This window comes from Gallinula chloropus (genome assembly GCF_964237585.1).
Source record: "Gallinula chloropus genome assembly, chromosome: 1".
Taxonomy (NCBI): domain Eukaryota; kingdom Metazoa; phylum Chordata; class Aves; order Gruiformes; family Rallidae; genus Gallinula; species Gallinula chloropus.
Genome location: NC_140085.1, coordinates 141,643,019 through 141,666,690, shown reverse-complemented (window position 1 = coordinate 141,666,690; position 23,672 = coordinate 141,643,019). Strand labels below are relative to the sequence as shown.

Here is a 23,672-nt window from a genome sequence, read left to right as displayed (position 1 = left end):
GAATGGATTGTCCAGAGAGGTGGTGGCTGCCACTCCCTGGCAGTGTTCAAGGCCAGGTTAGATGGGGTCTTGAGAAGCCTGGTCTAGTGAAAGGTGTCCCTGTCCATGGCAGAGTGGGTTGGAACTTGATGATCTATAAGGTCTCTTCCAACCCAACCATTCTAAGATTCTATGATAGTCACATAACATTCAGATGGAGTAATTTGCAGATATTAAAGAGGGTTAGATCTCCCATTATGTGAATAACGGATGGGATTTCCAGTGATATGGGCTCTGTTCCCATCTTCAGGTGAGACAGACTTAGCACCAGAGATATTTCAGTCCTTGTGGTTTTGTCCCTCAGTTATACTGCAGTTTCCCATCTTTTAAAAGCTGGAATTTGAGTATATTTAGGTTTCCCCCTGTCTTAATTGGCACTTACCCAATGCTATCACAATGCTTTGCTCTGTTACACTGAGAATGACAGAGTCATGGGAAGGAGAGAGTCAAGTACTTTGAGCATTAATTTGCCTGAAGGTCCAGTGTAGTTTGTTACAGGAAATTTTCATCAGTATTGAAATCTAGAAAAATAATTTTTGTTTACTCAAGAAGTTTTAACTCAGACTACCAGACTTACCAATGAAAACCAATTTAAACAACGGTTTCCATTAAAGCGCAATTGTCACAATTAAAAGCAATCTCTGTTCAATTCACTGTTCTCTGCTCAAAAGCAAATAAGTTCATTCCAATCACAAAATATTTTGCACCAAACTTAACTACTGCTGAGGTCAATTCAATACCACAGGGGAAAAAAAGAGTTAAAAAAAGTGCTTCAAGCAACCGCTTAAAGACAATATTCCCAAAGTCCTATTTAGGAAAAGTGAATCATGAAAAGATACAACCTCAAGAGGACAATTCTTGTAATGTGAAAGATAATGCCTCATCTAATGTTGTTAATAGGGCAAAATAAAGAGTAAAACTAGTTTAAATGTAAAAATGGTGATTAATAACTTTGGCTCATTTTGATAAATAAAAATGGCAGGAATAATCATCACAGTGAAAGTTCTCTGCAGGAAACAGGTACAGAACACATGCTAAATTAAATTGCTCTCTTAAGCTCCATGTATCAGGAAGATCACATGAGTTTCAGAGTAAAGTGAAAAACTCTGCCATAGCTTTATCAAAATAATGATGAGGCCAGATCTTGCTGAACAGTGTATAGCTGCATCATCATTCCGCAGGTCTGGTGTGCATACAAAAGTCTGGGTGGACAAGCACTGCAAAAGAAACAGGAGGTATCACTTCCTAAGCTTTTACCTCTCATCAGGGATTTTTCTGTACTGCTTCCTTCCATGAAAAATGTGTATAATAAAACTGTGAAGTGCTGCTCTATTGATTCTAAATGCCACTGTATTGTACTTTCTTTCTGCATAAGGCAGGTGAAGTAACATTACAGCTGCCTTCTTGTGATGGCTACATTATCTATGCACCAAGCAAATAATATGAGATTGTCACATTTCCCTTATTCTGCAATGACAGAATACTATTTTTATCATCTGAAAACAAGACAGATCAACATTTTTCCTCTTTCCAAGGGGAAAGAGGAAACTCTAAACCAGCACAGATGACATATACAGGATTTTAAACACAAAATTATCTAAAATGCTTGAAAATATAAAAATCTTTTATCTATGTAAAAAACTATACTCATTTTCATTCCTGATCATTAGAAGAGCTATTGAAGGTGCAAATAATAAAAGACAGACTTTTGATTTTGTTTTCATTTTCAAACAAAATTATGAACCCAGTGGATCCTTGTATATTATCAAAAAAAGGAGTGTACTCAAAGTCTGTGGAAAGCATAAGACTACTGAGTTCCTTTGAGACTGAAAGTCCTATAGTTCTTTTAAAAAAAAGAGACAATATGTAGCAGAAGGATATGATCTTAGATCTCAGAATAATAATTTGTAGGAAAGCTGTATCTTTTAGTTATGATGCTATCATCCACAGTAGGAGAGTTAAAATGTTAACTCTTCGTTGTTAATACATATAACAGGATTGCAGAGAAGACAAAAATAAAAAAAGTTTTCCTATTCATCGTTATTCTTCCAGATTAAAAATTATTCCCATATCTTCCCATGAATTTAGCATCTTGGGTGAGGACAGTGGAGTGCAATGCATATTGAAAAATTGTCATCCAGATTGAGCTTGCAGTCGAATGATTCAGAATCACAGACTAGTTTGGGTTGGACGGGACATCAAAGCTTATTTTGTTGCACCCCCTGCCATGGGCAGGGACACCCTCCACTAGCCCAGGTTGCCCAAAGCCCCATCCAACCTGGCCTTGAACACTACCAGGGTGGGGGCAGCCCCAGCTTCTCTGGGCAAAACCTTAAAATATCCCCTTCTCTTACAAAAGATCTTGAAATAACCCTTTCTTTGGATATTATTTTCTGCATACTCTGCCTGCTGTTTTTCTCACCTGAACCAATTTTCAAGACAGGACAGCCCACTACTTTCAGCAGTTACATTAAAATACCAATAATTCTTTACTGGCAGTCAGTGAAGTATCTACATAAGTACAGACACACCTCAGGTTTGAGATTTATGGATGTACGTAATTCAGTTACATACTTGATGTACCTCTCACTGATTCCAGCAAGGAATGGTTCCTACGGTTACAAATATGTTACTAGCTAAATGAGGCTAATGACTGTTCTCTGACCTGGAGCTGTGCACGTAGCTGCGTGTTATGCAGTGTACAGATCACAGAATCACAGAATGTTAGGGGCTAGAAGGGACCTCAAAATATCATCTGGTCTAACCCACCCTACCAGACCAGAATTGATCTCAGAGGTCTGTGCCCAACCTATACTGGTACATGGGGTTGTTCTTCCCCAGATGCAAGACTCTACACTTGCTCCTGTTACACTTATTAAATTTCTCCCTGCCCAATTCTCCAGACTGTCCGGATCTCGCTGGATGGCAGCGCAGCCTTCTGGTGTGTCTGATGCTGCTTAACACCTGGATCCCCTTTGAGCCCCTGCAGTGTCCTTGTGGCCCTGGACATTATTATTATTTTATGTGGGCTTTTTTCAGTACAAATTGTCTGGAGCAGTATCAGGGCTGCCTTGCAAGTCGTCAAAGAACTGCTTCTTCACCAGCATTAAATCAAAAGGCTGTACATCACATGGCCTGGCATGGTGTCACGGCACACACCACTGGTAGATGATCTGGACATCCCTGAGCTTTACCTTGCATTCAGCTACAACTAGAGCTGACAATGCCTGCACTTGGTCAATCGTGTGCAGCACAAAGTACCTTAGCAAACACTTGTAGTCACTGTGAGGGGGAAACTTACCAGATATTAAGTGCTAAATGAGTTTTTCAGATTTCCCTTGTTTTCTCTCTTAACCTTCACATTAGTTTTAGCATCCTTTGGACATTTTCATGCAAAATGAGGCCCAATGTGAGCAGTGCTTACTCTAATTCCAGGAACAATGCCTGGACATCTTGGGTCTGCAGCCAGCACCAGTCTATCAGTCGTACACGTCTGACAACCCTCAATTATTGTTCCCCTACCTCTTTCCTCTTCTAGATTTTCTACCTTTTCACTTCTGGTTTTGTACCTCTTTTCCCGCCCGTGTCCTCCCCTCCCATTTATTCTCTTAGAGAAGCAGCTGTAAAGCTCCACATGGAAGAAAGAAACAGATTTGCTCACTCATCTGGTTATCACATTTTACATTGTGGGAAACAGCACTGTGTTTTTCACACATTAAGCACTTTATACATGACTATGATTAATTAGAAAATTCCTTCTGTTGTAGGCTTTACATACTATTATATTACCATAACAGTATTTCCCAGCTGCTGCAGACAGTGAGTTACACCAGAGGGAATAATGTGCTCCCTGCTCTCCTGGCATCACCACTCCTGCTGCAAGTGTAGGTCTCTCTTTCAGGTGGAGAAACAATCAGAAACTGGAGCAAGCAACACGGGAGAAATGGGGAGCTCGTGCCAAATCAGTTGCTGTGCTAAGAGAGAGCTCTTTCTCTTTGCCAAAAATAGGGATAATAATACTTGTCACTGATCCCCGCATCACCCACCATCCTGGGGATAGCACCTTTCCCAAACACTGAGGTCCACATCTCTACAGTTTAATAGCTGAGACATAAAAGTGTATTGTCACACTCACAGGGACTGATTAATGCATCATTAACCTTTAAGGGAAGTAATAACTTCAGTTTCACATTTTGGGGTGGGGGGAACAGCAAGTTTACTTCCTTTTCAACTCATAATTTGCCCTTACCTATTCTTTTGCACTTTACTCTCCTAACCCTAGCATCTTCTGGATCACACAGAAGGTGACACAAGTTTATTATCTGAAAGTCACACTCAAAAAAGTTCTCAGAATATCCCTTTAGTCTTAAAAAGATTTTCTCTCTTATGGTTGAGTTCTTCAGATCCTATTTTCTTTTGCAATATGCCCCACTTCAAGCACTGCAGGCAGATATTGGTTCCTGGGGAAAGAACATGCATTTTTTTCTACTGCAGAGGTGCTGCAGCTTAGTCTGAAAGCCAAAAAATTAAAGTCATTGGTAACACACAACATTGGAATAAATCTGCCAATGTATCATCAGAATAACAACATCATCTGTTCTTAAAACTAGTGTTCATCTATTCTCAGTAGTCTGCATAGCCAAAAGCAACATAAAAATGCTTGAAGCACATGGCATACAATGAAAAAAAGTCTGGGGAGAATAATATACCAATTAAGTACCACATATCTTTTTTAATTGCTAATCGGGGACAGGGTGAAGGAAAACTGGTACTTAGCTGATGAAAACAGCTGCTTACAACAAGCCATTTGAAGTTACTGCAGAATTATTGCAACCTGAGATGGCAGGACCCCTGAAAGCACCTTGGAACACACTCTGCAAACCCAAATCACGATGGCTACCTCCTAATGGAGCTGTGTTTGTTGCTATCTCTTCCCCTGTCATAGAAAATTTCAATAGAGTAGCTCTTCAGCCTTTGCTCTAATTGAACAGCTACTGATTAGCTTTGCGGCAACGGGGAAGCAGCTGATTATAAGAACACATGGTATACTGATTGTGAGGCTGCTACATCTGAACATGCTAAGCTGCAAGTAATAAAGATTACCAAGAGGTGAATTGAAGGGAAATATTCTAGCCTCTTAAAAGTGTACAGTGTTTCACTGGCAAAAATATTTTGTCAGTGAATAAATTATACAATTCAAATTAATGAAAAAACTGTTATGCATACTTGATCCTTAAAAATCAAAACCATATGCTTTTAAAGTTTGTAAATGAAAGGAAAAAATAACAATTCTATTTTCTTAAATGTATATTCACAAAAAAGTGCTGTTATGTCAGGATCAAAATTGCTCACGGTTGGCAGAATGGATTTTTTGACTGTCTAGCTATTATTTATCTCAAGGCACCTTGCAAGCTGGCATTTTTAAAGGTAATTTAAGTATATAATAACTCTAGTTATTCATGGAAATGAGCATGAAGCTATGACTTTTATTAGAAAATAAGAAATGAATAAAAGCAAATTAATTCTTTTTAAATAAGAAAGTTGGGAAGTTACAAAAAAAATGCTGAATACCAAAGATTTAATTATGTACTTCCAGGCAACAAAGAAAAGTAATCATTTTTTATAATGATGCATAATTACAAATGGTTTTATCTGGGACGTTGCAAGGGTTCCTTTCCTCCCCAACAAAAAGATAATTCCTTTCCCATAGATTTTCTCTTCCACAAAGGATTCTCATCCCTCAGCCCTGTGTGGAACAGATAGGAACATGCTCTGTATTTAGCATATTGATACAGAAACATATAATAGAAAGGCTTGGGTTGGAAGAACCTTCAGAGGCCATTTAGTCCAACCTCCCTGCAATAAGCAGGGATGACTTCTGCTACATCAGGTTTCTCTGAGCACTGTCCAACATGACCTTGAGTGTTTCCTGGGATGGCGCATCTGCCACTTTGCTGGGCAACCTCTTGCATGTTTCACCAATTGCATAGTAAAAAAAATTCTTCCTTGTATCTAATCTACATCCATTCTCTTTGATTTTAAAACCATTACCCACAATAGGCCCTACTAAAACCATTACCCCCATCTTTGTTACAAGCACCCTTTAAGGCTGCTATAAGGTCTCTCTTGAGCCTTCTCTTCTCCAGGCTGAACAAGCCCAACTCTCTCAGCCTGTCTTTGTAGGAGAGATGCTTGAGTCCTCTGTTCATCTCCAGTCATCCTCATGGCCCTTCTCTGGACTGTCACCAACAGTTTCATGTGCTTCTTGTACTGTGGACCCCAGAGCTGGACACAGTACTGTAGATGGGGTCTGAACAAGAGCAGAGTAGAGGGGCAGAATGACCTCTCTTATCCTGCTGGACACCCTTCTTTTGATGAAGCCCAGGATACAGTTGGCTTTCTGAGCTGCAAGTGCACACTGCTGGCTCATGTCTAGTTTTTCATCTGCCAGTATGAAGAAAAGAAGGAGCAATAGGAACAAAAGCCAACTGCCTATGTCTTCATATTATGCATTTCAGTAGTCTACTGGGAACAACTGTGAGTGGATATTGTTTATGTCATGGCTTTTTTGCCTCACTTCAAAGTCTTCATTTTGACCAGAAAAGTAAGATCACTCACCCATGGTACATAGTTCTTAATGCTTATTAAGCTTTTTATGGAAATTTATTTTAAGTAATAACGCCTTCCCACAAGAAAAGCTCAATATTAATGATTGAAAATTGATAGATTTAAGGCTTATCTATGGCTAGGAGAGTGTCCCTTTCTGCATGTTAGCACTGCCAGTTTTCAGTGACTTACCTTCTCTAAAGACATTCTTGGCACACAAGAAAAAAATCCACCTATTTGAATGGAAGCTTGCATAATGTAACTGAAGTGAGTCAAAAGTTTCCTATTTTATTGTCTATTGATAAAAAAGTTTTTTTTTTTTTCTTTTTGACCCATATGTATATAGTCAATAGATTTATTAGTCAGCTTGCAGCACATTCCCTGGTAAAAAAAAAGTAGGAAAAGAAAATTATTGATATCTTTATGAAACAATTTTATTTTGTTGTGTCATGGAGGAATATATGGGCTTTTTAGTGACTGAGCTCATTGCTTTATTTCTCTTGCTCTCCAGGTTAAATATCTAAGGGTGCAGAAAGCCTCAGCTGTTGTATGATGGTGGCAGAGTAACAAAAATGCATACACCATACCAAGCAAATCTACGGAAAGAAAAATCTCCTTAATTCTCTTAGCAAACAGTTAGGTGGTATCACCTCTAGAACAGCTCAAAAATGCTTCAGTTTTTAATACTTAGGAAGACTTTGGCCCCTGGAGCTGTGAACAGGTGGGCTGAGCACACTTTGTGCTGAGTGGGCACTGAAGTCCCTCAAAACCAAATGTCTGCACAAGAGCCAACTTCCTGAGCAGTGAAGTGTTTTCTCTGTCTTTTCTGTCAGATGGTATTCAAGAGAGATAGTACAATCCACTAAGAAGACCACTGTTACTTCTGTCTTTTTAATAAAGTCCTACTCCTAAAGCTGATTTTCCCTGAAACAGCCAGGTCACTACAAGTGATACTCATCTTGCCCAAATTAGGTACCTATTGTGAAGATCTCTACCACTAAGTTAGTCACTGTGGACTCCCCTTATACTCAAAAGAGACACATAAACTTCAGGGAAGGCAATATATCTGTTCTATTGTAGACAGCTATTTTATTTTTAGAAGGGTTAATCTTTCTCCATGGATTCCAAATGGAGCTAATTCATATCAGCCATATGAAAAGTTGTCTTCCACATGCTAAATATATCCCATACATACAGGTTCAACAATGTACAGCACTTTAAAACATCTATTGTATGTGCAGTGGAAGCCTGGATCCCAAGTCTTCTGCCACCCAAAGTGAAAAAAAGACTCCAGTCCCAGGGAAGAAACAGTTATATCCAACAATCCTTGCACAAAATTTGATAAGAAATTATACTGAGTTATTTCTTACCTCATAAAGAAATTGTCAACATTTGGGGTTGTTATTAAGTTTTACCCCTCAATCAGAAGCCATAGAACAATGAAAACTTCAAAATTACTGAATAGAAAAGCATAAAACCATAAAAGCATGGAGACAAAAAACAGACCAACATACTGAAAAGCCATTGAAGCAGCTTTACCAAGATTTGTAGAGTTGAGAAACCAAAAAAGACATAGATTTAGTTATGCTAAATTATAGAAAAAATACACAAAGGAAATTTAGGGTTGAAAGATTCACAGAAGCAAGCTGGAAAGAACTTGGGAAGTTCTACTCTTGGTGAAATGTTCTTCACCGACCACAGACCAGGAAAAGATTGCCAAAAAAATCCAGTGGAAGGAAACCAGCAGGGTTTGTCTCTGAGGGAATACATCAATGCACTATGACTGTTGTAAGGGAAACCTGGTGTATTTCTAAAGTTAGGTCATGAACTCAGCCCCTTGAGCAGATGTTACCTATTGCAATGCAGAACACTCTGGTATTCAAGCCTATGGATATAAATGATGTAAAATATCCCCATAAATTTTGAAGATATTTAAATATTCATGTCAAGACCTAAACCTTATCACCACAAAAACATCCGTTTCTAAAAGTCAGAAAATATCACGACTAAAAATAAAATTTGAATTATTATTTAAAGAAGTAATGTTCAGAGACTGAAGGAGAGTGGGTACTTCCATCTGAGGACAACATCACAGTAGGCATTTTCTATTTAGCACGTATTCAATGTACTGATAATAAAAAAGGTTTCACACTTACCAACAATTTCACTTGGCTCCTTATTGTAAAGTTTTTTGTTCCAGTAAAGAAGTCTGAGAAAAGGAAAGGAGACCAGAACAACAAGGCAGATGCCAACAAACATGTGCCCTGTGAAGGCTGCAAAATCCAATCCCTGGAAACAAAAATGAAAACCTAAATTAAAACCCAGTTATTTTCCTATGTTACCTACAGGGAAAAGTATTCAACTAGATGTACTTTAGCAATCAATAGTAACTGTAAAGCAATAAGTTCCAAGTACAGTGAATGCTGTATTTCACCTATTTGAAAGAGACAAGCCACAGTAATTCAGAGAACTAAAAAACAGCATTACAAGTTATTCTGAAATACATTTTATTGTTCCTGACATGGATAGAAAAAAACCCACAAACTGAATCATTAACTTTCTCTGTCATTATTCAAATCACTCTTAATTCATTTTAAATTACACTGAATCACAGAAATAGTTAAATTTTAATGACTGGTTTTTATTTTTAACTGATGACAACATGGATTTTTACAATAATTCAGTCTGATACAGGATTTAATCTAAATTCATAAATATTCTTCTACAATAAAAATATTATATGTCAGTATTCTGTATTTTTCTGACTGATAAAAAAATGGACACATTTCTTCACATGAAGGCATTCTCAAAATGTTAGTCCCCTTTCAACTGAATTACCCCATGATTCCATATTACACACGCTATAGTGGATCAGGATTAGCCTCTGGGATGGAATTTTTTGAAGCAGTCATGATCAGCCTGTCCAAAAGTTTTTCATGAATCTCCAAGAAGGTTTGCAGCAAGTACTCTGGTAGCAAGACACTGTCATTCACAAACTAGAGGCTGGCCAAACTGATCATCCCAGCAAAGCACCTCTGTGATATGGAGCATCGTCCAAACTCTGGACCACTCAGGTCGTTCAAACTGATTTTTCAGAGCATCCACTGATTTCCCAAAGACTCCAGAAAGTCCGCAGGATCCACTGGATGTCTCTGTGCAACACCTTAATGTTTCTACAAGGATGTGACTTTTACCAAATACCTGTGTGCTACCTACCCATAGAATCTTCTGCAGTGCCAAGCCAAATTAGAAACAGCTATATTGCCTCCTATATAAAGAAGTTACATGGAAAAGTCCCAGCCAAAATGCCTCTGGTTCAAAAAAGGAAAAAAAGTTTCTCCATTGTATCACAGGGAATAATAAAAAACACACAATGCTAGAAACTGATTAAAGTCATAAAGAACTTTCTAGCCAGATAAAGAGCATTTTTTGGAAAAAAAATCCATAACTTGCAGATAATTAAATATATCTTAAACTTAAATATGCAGACCTAGGATTAGAATTTGAATATTGAAAATACAGGTTTCAGGTTCATGAGCTAAAAAAAAAAAATCCTTAGCTGCTATTTAATAGTATATTCCTTTGGTTGAGATTGAGTTAATTCTCTTTCTAGCAGCTGGTGTAGTGCCATGTTTTGAGTTAGGATGAGAATCGTTTTGATAATACACTGGTGTTTTAGTTGTTGCCAAGCAGTCAAGTACTTCTCAGCTTCTTATGCTGCCCTGCCAAGAAGAAGGTGGGAGGGGACAGAGTCAGGACAGCTGACCCAAAGGGATATTCCATATTGTATGATGTCATGCTCAGTATGACACTCAACTGGGGGCTGGGCCATAAGGCAGTTCGTCTCAAGAACTAGCTGAGTATGGGGTTTGGCTGATAAGCAGTTGTGCTGCACATCACTTGTTTCATATACCATCACCATAACCATTATTGTTGTTATTGTTGTCTTCTTCTGTCCTATAAACTGTGTTTATTTCAACCCACGAGTTTCACTTTTTATTTTCCTTTTCAATTCTCTCTCCCTATCTCACTGGGTCGGGAGTTGGGTGGGGGAAGTGAGAAGATGGCTGTGCGACTGTTTTAACTGCAGGCCAGGTTAAATCATGACAACAATTCTACTCTCCAGCCACTAAAGGTGAAACTATATACCAGTTCATTCCCTGGCCTTTCATTATAACTCAACTGCCATTTCTGTTATGAAAGTAGAAAGAAAACTCTTCAGGAATTGCAATAAGATTATTTTAAGAATCAGACAGAATAACATGATACCACAGGGGAAAATAATATACCTTCATTCAGTTTGCCTACATCATAGGTCAGCCAGTTAAGTGTCTGACATCCCTGCAAGACAGACTTTACAAGTCAATTTTTATAAATACTCAGAAAGATTGGCCTCTGGGCATCAAGTCAAGATTCAGAGCTACATGAGGCATTTCTATAAGGATGAAATCAACATTCATAACTCTAGGAAATTTACAAATAGCAATGATAAGAAAAAATAAATTCTGCAAAGGCTCAATGCTTGTAAGACATGCCCCAAAGTCCATAAAGTCCATATCCCCCCCTGTATATTTCCTTAATAGCAGTAATTCAAAATTTAAAATAAATCTAATTTACATAGGAGCCTCTAAGACTGGGGGGGGCGGGGGGGGGGGGGAAGAAAAGATTGAGGGGGGGCCTTGTTAGGGAAATTGCTGAAGCATTGAAAATGTGCCATTAAACAGTTCAGAAAGTATGGAAAATAGGTATTCAGCATTGTATGATCTCTAAAGTGACCTGAGAAGAGGTAGGAAGCTGAAAGGAATTAAACAAAAACACTGAAGCTACAGTAGCCAAAACAGCAGTGCCTATATCTGACGGGAAAAATGTTTATTCTCTGAAAAACAAACTGACTGGAGTATAGATGATTCAGGATCAATAAAGTAATTAGAATTGGTCAGGATATACTCAAACGAGAATCATCAGAACTAGGAAAATTTCTTTTGCACCCAACCTAGTATTACAAAGAGCAGTGGAGATGAAGCTTTTCTTAGGCTGGAAGCAATGCACTAACACCACAAAGGATGCCAGCTACTACACAGAATATGTCGGCAGAAATTCTCTGCAGATACTTGGGAAAAAAGCTAATTTCTAATCATAGAATGCTTTGGGTTGGAAAGAATGTCAAAGATTCCCTCCTCCCTGCCATGGGTAGGGACACTTTCCCCTAGACCAGGTTGCCCAAAGCCCCATCTAACCTGACTTTAAGCACCATCAGGTGTGGGGCCACCACAACTTCCCTGGGCAACCTGCGTCAGGGCCTCACCACCCTCCTAGTAAAGAATTTCTTCCTAGCATCTAATCTGAACCTACCTTCTTTCATCTTAAACCAATTACGCCTTGTCCTCACCACGCTCCCAGGTAAAGAGTCCCTCTCCACATTTCCTGTAGGACCCTTTAGGTGCTGATAGGCCACAATTAGGTCTCCCTGGAGCTTTCTCTTCTCCAGGCTGAACAAGCCCAACTGTCTCACAGCCATTCTTCATAGGAGAGGTGACAATTGCTAGCCTTGGACAATTTGTACCCTGTAGCCATGAGCAAGCTGAGGACCATCAAGCACAACGACTGTTATGGCTGATATCAGAAGTGCGCATGGTGAAAAATGGTTCACGGCTTGTGCTGATGCTTTAGGCTGGGTGCTTAGCACCAGCTTCTCTGCAGAACACAGACTATACCCTGAGGGAAGGAGCAGGCCTACTTCCCACATGACACTCTCAGGTAGTCAGCTGACATCCTCTCAACTTTAAAGGGTTTACATTGTACCTCAGACACAATTCAGCAGATGATACCAGGATGGTGGCATAGCTATTTCATCAGTTGTTCCTGCTCCCTCTCCCACTCCCTAGAAAAGGCACGTAACATGTACAGAACCTACTTTCGTACCCTTTGTAGCTGTGGCTAACACATTTTATAGCTCCTGAGTCCTCTGCACTGGTGTGGCCAGGATTCAGCATTGTAAAAACACATTGAAGGGCTCCATGTATCTGCTGCATACAACAAATTGTCATTCTCATAAAGATTTTACGTTTTCCTGCACAATAGTTGGAAATAGAATTGACATGCACAATTGGCAAGAAATAATTTTCTTCCAGGAGATCTCAGTCCATCAGATAAATACAATACATGTTTCAAATGTCCCTCACTTGAGGCTATGCTGATCATGTTAAATTTCTCCCATTCCCCAGTCAAATCTAAAGATTTTTAGCAAGACAACAGCCTAAAGGTTCCACGGCCCACAGATTCACAGCTGAAATAGTGTGGACATCTTTCTTTGGTTTATAGCTTTAAATACAAAGTCAAATATATTAATTTTGCATTAGGAGGAAGTATCATATTGTTTTCCTAAAATACTACTATTCTATCATCCTGGGGGTCTTTTTATTGTTTAACTGCTTTTGGAAATGTGAAATTAATTCAGACCTTTGCAGATAGGTGAAGCAATTCACGGGGCAGAAAAATACTGTGCTTCTAGCCAGAATGCCATTTACTTAATATTTTAAACCTAATAAAATTAGAAAGAGCACGAGTAATTAATTATTTCTACACTGGTTTAAATGTCCCTTCTGTCTGGGTGAGTGAGATATATGTTGTCTCAGGGGGGACTACTCATGACATCACTGAGACAAAAATCACTGACGGTCTAATACAGCTACATGAAGATAATGCCTATCTGAGACGCTGACAGACCTCCTTTTTTGTCTTGCACCATACTATTTAATGATTACTACATGCAGAAATGTGGAAAAAATTCTCAAACCAGCCATAAACCCATAAATTTCATTTCCTATGCCTTACCTAGGATTTTTTTTTTTTTGAAAAAAGGAATCAATGAAACATTGACAGAAAGGGAAGGAGATTTACAAATTGATTAAAAGTTTTAACAATCTTGTATCCAGCAAACTCAACAAAAAATGCCTAGTAAACTACAGGAATCCATTTCACAGTCTGCCAGCGCTTGAAATATATTTATAGATTCATATAGAGGATCTATTTTTCAGAATTATCTCCTTCTATTTATAAACCTTTGGTGAGACATTTTTTTATTAAATATGACCACGTAACACTGCATAATGCTAAATTTCAGAATGAAGTCTGCAAGCCTCTGAAAAGCAAAATGGGAACCTGATGGCTGTCCATTTTCCTGGGAGTTCCTATTAAATGACAGTAATAACTCTGAGTGGGATGCTGAAAACCCAAATCCTGAGCAAACATTGAATTAACAGTACAAGCTGTATCAAATACTAACAAAGACAGTAAATAAGAGGTTATAATCCAGTGGCTAGCACATGCTAAAACTGCCTTTGCTCTTATTATTACCTCTTTTTAGACAAATTAAATTTAGATACACTAGTGCACACTATGTTCACCATACCATTTTGTTCTGGAGACAAATTCACCATCCATTCTCTAAAGATCGTGTAATCACAGCCTAAGCTTAGAGCACAAGCAGCTTCTGATTTCAGAGGCATGACTGTAGATACATGTGAAGTTCCCAAATATAAAGGACTTAACACTGAGCCTTCCTGAAAGCAATGACCATTTTGAAATCATTCATGCTCCACTGTGCATACAAAAATGGAGTTACCAAAGTCTGCAGCACATATCTATTCAAGACAAAAATATAATAAATTTTGTTAACAATGGTCACTCAGTAGCAGTACTCTGGAGGTAATAAGAGATATTAAAAACATTTGTATTCACTGAATGAGTTAACATTTGCTCTTAGAGAAAACTTATTTTTCTTGCCCAGCATCACAACATAAATGTTATTTTGTGAGAGTTCTTCCAACTCTAAGGACAAGCAAGAGTACAACAAATCTCTCCTATTATGCAAATGTCCCACTGATTCCAAGCATGATGGTAGGGGAAATGGTAGCACTATGAAGTAAATACTGCTACAAAACAAAAACTCTTTTGGCATCCATTTGCATCTCAAGAAAAATAAACAAGCTTATCCCTACATTTTAATAAGTAAGCTGTAGCAAAAAACTTATTTATTCAAACACACTTTAAATAAAATATTCTTAATATGACATGTTTTCCACAGAATCTAGGGAGAAAAATCTCTCCAGCCCTACAGTAAAGAAAGAGTAAATTATTTCTAATGCTATAACTCAATAACAGCACCCAAACTAAAAAGGCTGCACTTCATTTTGTATTGATTTAAAAACCAAGGTTTCTTAAGAAAGTGTAAGCTTGTACAATGTTTTACTAGGCTGCTTTTAGAGGTTGATATAAACCAGTGAAAGTTTAGGAAGAACTGAAATTATCTAAACTAAAATTCTCTTCCCAATGGCGCTTAAAAACAGAGAAAACCCAGTCATCCACATTGTGCAATACTCTACTCAGACTCCTACAAGGGCATTTGTCCAAGTACTCCTGTACTTACTATGTAAAACAAACACCAAAAATGAAGTGCAAGAGGATGAAAAGGGGAATTTCAATGACAATATCAACTATAAAAAGTTTCCTAGAAAGGAAAAACACGACCATAATATTAAAAAGATGTCAAAACCAAGCTATTTTCTGTAGAAATTATCATAATAGACACTACTAAAAATACTGCATGAAGTCCAGTTTCCAAAATGCCATTATTGCACTCGAGAACTTTTAGCTCTGAAAAACTTGTGGGGAAAAAGAAGTAAAAATTTTCCTTGGTACGAATATAGCAGACATCCCATGGATTTTGGAGGTGGAATTTGGGTTGGCCGTATAACTCTTCCTCACAGCAGCCTTTGCTAGAAGTTGTTTCAGAAATGAGACAACATCTATGTGCTTCTGCATAGAAGAGAGTGTGCTGGAGCGGGCCTTCAAAATTAGGAATCACACTGTTAGTTCAACAGCGCAGACTGTAAGAGGCCAGATGGCTCAGCTCCCTCCCTGCCCTAACTTCTGGTTCTATCCAGTTCATTCTGCCAGAGGTCTCCCAGGCAAGTCTCCATTAGAGGGAGTGCTGACAGAAGCTGGTCCAAACCACTCAGCCTCAGAGCCAAGGATATGTCTTTGACTCTCTTTCAGATAGAAAGATAGATACATAGATACATACATAGACAGATAGAAAGAACAGATGAGAACAATGGAAAAGAAGAAGCACAAGTCCCATGGTCGTGTGGCAAATCCAACCTATTTGTTTATACATCTTTATTTCTGTGATGCAACAAAAGATCTGGAAACTATCCAGACTAAAAATATTGGGGAAGCTTTTGTGCTTGTTTCAAATACAAGATGATTTGAAACATATAATGTCACATTTTGGGGGGTATTTATACCTCTGATTGCTCCTAAAATTATCAGTATCTCATTCAACAGAAATGTGATTTCTTAATTGCTTCCAATGTTTATAGCCACTTCTAAAGGTTCTATAGAGATTAAGAGTTTCTGAGTATTTAGGAAAATGACCTGTATGGCAGGTGCTAATTATTCTCTTTTATAAAAAAAGGCTTAAATAACTGCAGAGAATTCATATTTAAAAATGTAAAATTTAGCTATCAAATCCTCAGCCAGGAATGTTATAGTCTCCAAAGTCATCATCCAAACAAACTAATTGCAGTACATTTCAAATATTTTGAAGGCAAACATTATTAAATACTCTGAACTTTCAAAGGTATTTTCCAATCTGGACAGTACTTAATTAATTTGAGTGTATTCAGTTAATCAGAAGACATCCTTTTTTGGTACTGCAATAGAGGCATAATTAACTCCAAATTTAAAAAATAAGGATTTTTATACTACAGTTGCCTCATCTCACTTACACATAGCCCATACACTACATTTAATTATTTTAAATATATTTATTTTGGGGGTTTATGACACCTGGCCAAAACAGAAAACATGCCTGGTGTCCCTACAGACTTGCCCATTACATTACTGCCCCTTCTGTCGTGGTGCTTCTTGGTGGTTCATGGTGATGGTGGGGCAGGGGCAGAAGGAGAGTAGACCTGTCCCATCACTGGAACAGGTTGTCCAGAGAAGCAGTGGAGGTTCCATCCCTGATCAGGCTTGATGGGGCTCTGAGGATTCTGATCTAGTGAAGATGTCCCTGCTTACTGCAGAGGGGTTGGACTAGGTGATCTGTAAAGGTCCCTTCAAATCTAACACATTCTATGTTTTTGTGATCCCCAGAGGAGTTGCCCCTTGCATGCTGAACAGACTGCCACCATGCTGTCCTTAGCACACCAGAGACAAGTGATGTACCATGAGATTTGAGGGAATCATCATACCAGAGGCAGAAGTGAAACTTTGTGTCCTCCTGTTCAGGAATGTGAGTGATAGCTGAAAACATGAAAAACTCATGCAAATATCAGCTCCACACAGAAGATGAAGGTTGCAGATATGAACATCTGCCAGCAGTGGCTCTGACCATCTGCAGGGTAGAGAGGGCCATGTTGGTGGGAGGAGATGGTGGGTCCAGGGTGGTCCTTCCATTTAGCACCATTCACCCAGAAAAATTAAAAGATTTTATCCGTAGATTGAGGAGCCAAGTGTTGGAAGTTAAAATCTCTCATTGCAGCTTGGGGATACCACAATGTTGGTAGGAGGTGGGAGCCAGCTCCAGCCTGTGCTGTATGGAAGGAACCCCCATCTCCTCTCTCCCCCCAACATCCACTTGGGCTGCCGTTGAAGGACAGTCTCTGCCTGCAGCGTAGTCATGTATGACATGGGTCTACAGGGGCAACGCAGCCTCTTGCATAGTGGGGGTTTGCTTATGGACCATTATTTCTGGTTTGAAATTTCTGAAAAATCCCAATTTTTTTCAAAACATTATCTGTGTTCTGAAAAGAAACTTTGGATTTTCATCTTCATTTTTCACATTTTTCTTTTTTTCCAACTTGTTGCCCTCTTTGTAAAGCCCTCGATTGTTTTGCTTCTTTCACTTTGCCATTAACATGGAAATCTTCCCCCCACAAAAAAAAAATGGGAACTAGTATTCTCAGTCCATATCAAAAAGTCCATTCTTCATTGTAATGTTGTCCCCAAAAGATCACTTTGTTCTGTCTGATCATCCTACTGAGAAAGAAATAGCATGACAGAAAAAGTGGATTGTATTATTTTTATATGGCTGTCTGGGTGAAGAAAAGGTTCAACACTGCATAAGTCAGCCTCAGTACTTAATTTTAGCAGCTGAGCATCTTGCAATACATACCTTCTTTCTCAGCTCCTGTTTTGAAACAATAATCACATTTGGAGGATCCCCAACAGCTGTGGCAGCCCCCCCAATATTTGTGAAGATGACTTCTGCAATCAGAACGTGCCTGGGATCCAGATTCAGTACTTCACAGAGCCTGTGGTATAAAGAGAATGAAGTCAACTTCTTATTCTATGACTAAATTACGCTAAATCATAAAACATAAAATTTATGAAATTTTCACTGAAAAATCATCAGATTTTAAACATAATATTTGTGCTTTATTAAAGTTTCAATTTTATACGTGCTGTATTATTTACATCAACATAAATGAAAAAAATTTCTTTTTTTCACATTTCTAATGCAATAGTTAATGGTAACATAACATGCTTTTTAAAAAGCATTTCATTAAATGTAATTAACTACAAGAGTTGGACTACACAGAAAATAGCATTTCACATTTTTGGCATCATACACCTTTTTAAACTGCGGTACTCAGGCCCACTCTGACCTATGGAAAACTATTCTGGGCAGCCACAGGAGCTGCACTCAGCATCATTTGTTAACGTTCATGTGGGGAGCAGTGGTGGAAGATTGCACAGGCAACCTTTTAGCCATGAATCATCTATTAGTGACCTCAGCTTTCAGCCTAGGTTTATCTGGTTTACTCTGTTCCTATTTTTCCCCTTCTCTAAAGCTTGATCAGGAGTATTTCTGTTTGCAGCGCAACAGGAGTAGAAAATACACCTTCCTCTTTATTACCAAAAAAAAAAATCTACCACAAAATGCTTTTAGCAGTTCAAAAAATATTTAATGCTTCTTTAGTAAGATGCTTCTTTAACAAGAAAAAGTAAAATGTTCCTTTATTTACAAGCTTCTTAAAATGCTCTGGGAGATATGAGGGTTGACTCAGTAACCTCACGATGCACTTCAATTCCGAGCCCACTTACACACAGTAATCTCCACACAGCTTACTCCAGCTCACACAAATTACATTTGCGCACAGATCCGCACAAGCCGCTCGTTTCTGAAGCGCAGGTTTGACTGCACACCCGGGCTGTAGTATTAAAGGCTGAAAGTTGAGGTCACACCTAAGAACTCTGAAATACAGAGCGACTGCTTTTCTGCTCATGGCTTATCAAAATGTTGCTCCGGTGTGCAAGGATGGAGTCCATGCTCAACATATCGCCCCCTCTACCTAATACGGGATGGGGGGGGTGGGGGGACAGACTGGGCAGCAAGGATGCTTTCTCAGGATTGCTTTCACTGTAGTGCTGTCACGCGTTTCTCTGAAGGAAGAGTTGAGCTTTACTCTTCAGTCTAGCTCTGTATTATTAAAACTGATATTTCAAAGGGATCAGAGTATTGCACAGAAAAACTGAACTTCGTAGAATTATGCTGTCGCCAAAAGTGTCAATTTAAAGCTCAGAAAAAACAGGCAGATGACACATATGTCAGCACATAAAAACCCCAGAACAAAATTACTGCAAAAATACACTATTTCCCCAACAGGGTAAAATAAAGGGTACTTAATAGTACAACTGACCCAATTGTACCAATTGTGGTACAAGACCCCAGTTGTACTTGCAATTTTAACTTCATCACTTCTTGATGTCCAAATGTTTCAAAATATAACTTTTTCCTTAGTGATTCTTCCTTTTGATGAGTCTAGAGGTAGCTTGAAGAAAGAACCTCTGACACACGCCAAAGCACGGCCAAGCCCAAAGTATAAAACTCTCAGAATGTGCTGGCTGTGTGGTAGGATCAAACTTCTTTGGGTAACTTGCCCTAGTTATAGAATTGCCCATGTGAACAACCATTAGCCTTTTCCAGTTCACAATAGCAAAGAATCTTGAAAATAACCTATAGCTAAACACAAGTAGTCATTAATTTTTTTCTAGCATCTTATTACAAAATGCAGAGTGAAACAAGTATCATGTTTTATGTCTTATTAACGGAAATATAAATCCTTCTATTCATAGAGTTAGTAGGATTTTCTGGAAGCTTTATCTCCATGGCAATGACAGTGCAGTGCAACATAAAGAAGCTGTACACCAGAACTAAAGACAATGGCAGCAAGATAAAAACAAAAACATGATCTTCAGCATGAAGCTTTTAGAAATAGGGATTTTTTTTTGTTTTACTAGACAAGGTAAAATTTTATTTTAACTTTGATAGTGATTCAAATATAAATGTTTCCCACATACTGAGTTTCCCCTTCTTCAGTGTTAAAAACTCATTTAGAACAAAATTAAAGCACTTACTTAGTATACTTCTAGTTAAAAAGTCCAATACTTAAAGGGTGGCTACAAAGACAGAGGTTCTTTCTCCACAAGGACCACATGGAGAAGACAAGGGGCAAATAGTATAAGTTTCACTGGGAGAAACTCCATCTCAGTACAAGAAAAAAAATATGGTGAGAGCAGGTAACCACTGGAGCAGCCTCTCCAGGGACATGGTAGAGCCCCTATGACTGAAGGTTTTCAAGACGTGACTGAACAGGGAGCTAAATAATTTCATTTTGCCTCTCTTTCCCATGAGAGGTTGAACCGTATGATCTTCTGAGGTTCCTTACAACCTGGACTACTCTGTAATTCTTTGAAAACATAATAAATGCTACAGTAGCTCTACCTGTGAACAGTATTTCATGATGCATTGACATCTGGATTTCAATCCATTCCCAATTATAGTTCATTCAAAATATTCTGTAGCATAGCTGAAGAAAACTTGGTGTTTAATAGTTTCAGTGTTGCTTACTGCTAGATGTGAAATTATTGATTGGAGTAAAGCAAAGTGATCTATTTAAAATATAATCAGACATAAGACAAATGGAGCTTTCATTCACCAGCTGTTTCCCAATCAAGAATAAATTCCACTTGGAAAATGGTTTTTTACTGCTTTATACTACATTTTAAAGCAGGAGCACGTCTTAATATAATTTTATGTACTTTCATGTAATAATGACTGCACACATTACATCACTTAAGGTCATTTTAAAAACACAGTAAACCTTTCTGAAATTGAGAAGGATTAACCAGAATTTCCTGGCCAGACACAGGTTAAATCCAGGTTAAACAGTAATTTATAATCACACATTGATTAAATGTAATTGCAAATCACATGTTATTAATTTGAAGGAATATGAAGTAATTAAATTCATTGTTCTCTATTAAAATTCCAAATATCTAATCCCAAATTGTGGAGTTAACAAGTGGCTGTATCAATGTCATGATCACCAGCACAAAGAAAATTGAGAAACTCATATTCCAAAATAAAGCTTTTAGTGGAAATCTGGAGGTTTAAAAAATGTATTTGTCACTAGTATTAGAAAGGATAACGAATTCACTAAGAGATTAATTACTATCTAAAATTATATATAGATGTTAGTGAGTAAAGGACAAAGCACCTTTAATTAAAAAATTCTCCTTGCTGACAGGAAAAAAAAATTCATGTACTAGAGAGCATTTGGTGCAGTATGCTATTGCAGTTCAGCTGTGGAGACAAACCAGAATAGCTAGCTGCCAAGGCAGTGTAACAGGCTTCAGATGTGTCCTCACTATTAACACAAAGGGAAAAGACAACCAATCCCTTTGAAAACACTAGCTTTTTACCCTACTACAATAGGCGCATTTGAAGTTTTGAATTCCATTTAGATGATCAAAGAAGTCCAAACAAGCATTTTGCACACATGCCTACTACTGATTGCTGGCTATAAAAGACCAAGTCCAAAACCATAACAATAAAGTACCTTATGGTTACTGGAGTAAAGAGCAGCATAGTGGTAACGTTGTCCAAAAATGCAGAAAGAATTGCAGCAATGAGGCACAGAAGCGTAATCATGGCCCACACCTTGCCTCTAGAGAAACGATAAGCCTAGTAATGCCAAACAAATAGAAAGAAAATTAAGGGACTGGATCATTCTATTTTAGTTTTCAAAAAACAATAGATAAAACAACTCCACTAGAGATGAGACAACTGTGAGCTCAGGGCATTTACCACTCCATGCACCTCCAACAGCATCCTCTCCAACATTAATTTAGCAAGAAAACATGTTGTGGAAGTGAGCAAACATTTCCATCATGCAGAGGAAGAAACAAGCCTGAGGAGATACCATGCTCCACTGCCAGGCATGAAGAGGGTCTGTGATAGGAGCAGGGCTGAGCTCCCACCTTCTCCCTGCATGCCCAGCTGCACTAACGTGGTTCAGATTTCCCACCCCTTCCACACACTGTGACACCTTCCCCACTCTCAGAGCAGCCCTGCTGGGGCTACACAGTCTGGACATCTGTGTAGGCAGGAGTTGTGTCCACCCATGCTTTGTTTAGGTGTTCTGTGCTCAGACCACTCCTCCTTGTCACTATCATCTTTCTTTCCACCCTTCTCAAGAAAATTCATCTATGCAGCAGGTGAAGGGGTCCCTCACTGTGGGTAGTACTTGCTGTGCACCCAATCCATCAGATCGCCCTTTTCATTGGCCCTGTGAGAAGACCTGTGGCCATTTTTCACATGTGGTCACACAGCTAATGATATCTCCCATAGTTCCTCTCTCCCACAGCAAAGCACGAATACAGATTTCAGTCACAGCAGAACCGCTGTCCTGGGGAAGTCAGTGCAACAACTCCACGTTACTGGGAGGGGAGCTTCACCTTTCTCCTGTAGAAACAGAATTGCTTTAAGGGCTTCCTTTCAGCCCTAAGAGATTTTTCCTAACTACCTGCTGACCACTGCCATTTCTACTAAGTATACACTGCCCTAGGAAAGGTTCTTCAGAGACAGTGCTTGATGTAACAGATCTGATTACACCCTGGCTTGATTAATCCAATAATAATTAAGAGTACCAAAACAAGCCTACCTTTACTGCACAGTAGTCAAAGAATCCAGTCTCTGAAAATATGGCCACCAAAACCATCTACCAAAAGATGATGAAAAAAAGAATAGCTTGCAACTGATTTATTACACTGAAACAAAGCCATGTCATTTGTGATCCTGACGAAAGTTCTTCTTATCTGGCAGAGCTCTGAGGATGTGTTCACCATCATATTAGGACATCCGCTAAAGCTGCCAGTTGCTGCGTGTCAATACATCATATGGTGAAATTTAGTTCTCCACATAGGCAGTCTGTAAATGTCATGCTAGCCTGGTTGAATTTTATTTGTAGTGACTAAGTGGGCATCATACATTAAGTACTCAATGTATCTCCCCTATGTCATTAATCTAGAAAAGACAATAATTGTGTTTGCTTTCTGCAGTAATGCTCTACAGAGTGCAGCTGATAGCGACTCTGAGAACTACTTGAATTTTCCCATATTTCTGGGAGGTTTCCTGTCCTTCCATCTTTGCTCCCAACAGATTTTTTTTTGCTTTGTTTTTCTGTGAGAAAGGCAAAGAGCAGGGAGCAGTGTCAGAAAATAAGAAAAGCTCAGAACAGCAACAGATAATTGCAGTTGTGTCTCTGTGTATTTATATTTTGTGTTAAATAGCACTTGAACAACTCTTTACTATAGCTCTGGGCAAAGTCATTAAAATAATAAATTATTATAATCTAATAAGATATTTCTACTCCATTCCTTAAAAGTGGTTTTTTGCTTTTTGCTTTTTATTTTTTTGACTCCAAACACTGATTAAGAAAAAAAAAAAAAACACTTTTCCAGCAGAGTCTGTATCAGGAAGGTTTTGAGTAAACAAAATTAGCAAGGTAAACAAGAGCAATAATACTTGGAACTTGAACAGGTCTTTCCATTTATAGACCTCAAGAATGTTTTTAGCATGCTATCAACATGATTTTACAAATTTGAACACACTACCCAGTGTTTTTGAAAACTCCTTCAGAGACCTGATCATCCTCCTTTTTGATAAATCCTTC

At 38.5% G+C, this 23,672-nt stretch overlaps 1 protein-coding gene across 1 annotated transcript in view; it reads right to left on the bottom strand.

Moving 5' to 3' along the window:
* OCA2 (OCA2 melanosomal transmembrane protein) overlaps nucleotides 1–23,672 on the bottom strand; it is a gene marked incomplete at both ends in the record, with an annotated part of 183,971 nt that overhangs the window by 104,682 nt on the left and 55,617 nt on the right. The window contains 4 exons of the mRNA XM_084279046.1: nucleotides 8,802–8,934; nucleotides 17,828–17,966; nucleotides 21,558–21,682; nucleotides 22,662–22,718. Of these exons, the coding sequence (XP_084135172.1) occupies nucleotides 8,802–8,934; nucleotides 17,828–17,966; nucleotides 21,558–21,682; nucleotides 22,662–22,718 (454 nt within the window). The remainder of the gene's footprint in view (nucleotides 1–8,801; nucleotides 8,935–17,827; nucleotides 17,967–21,557; nucleotides 21,683–22,661; nucleotides 22,719–23,672) is intronic.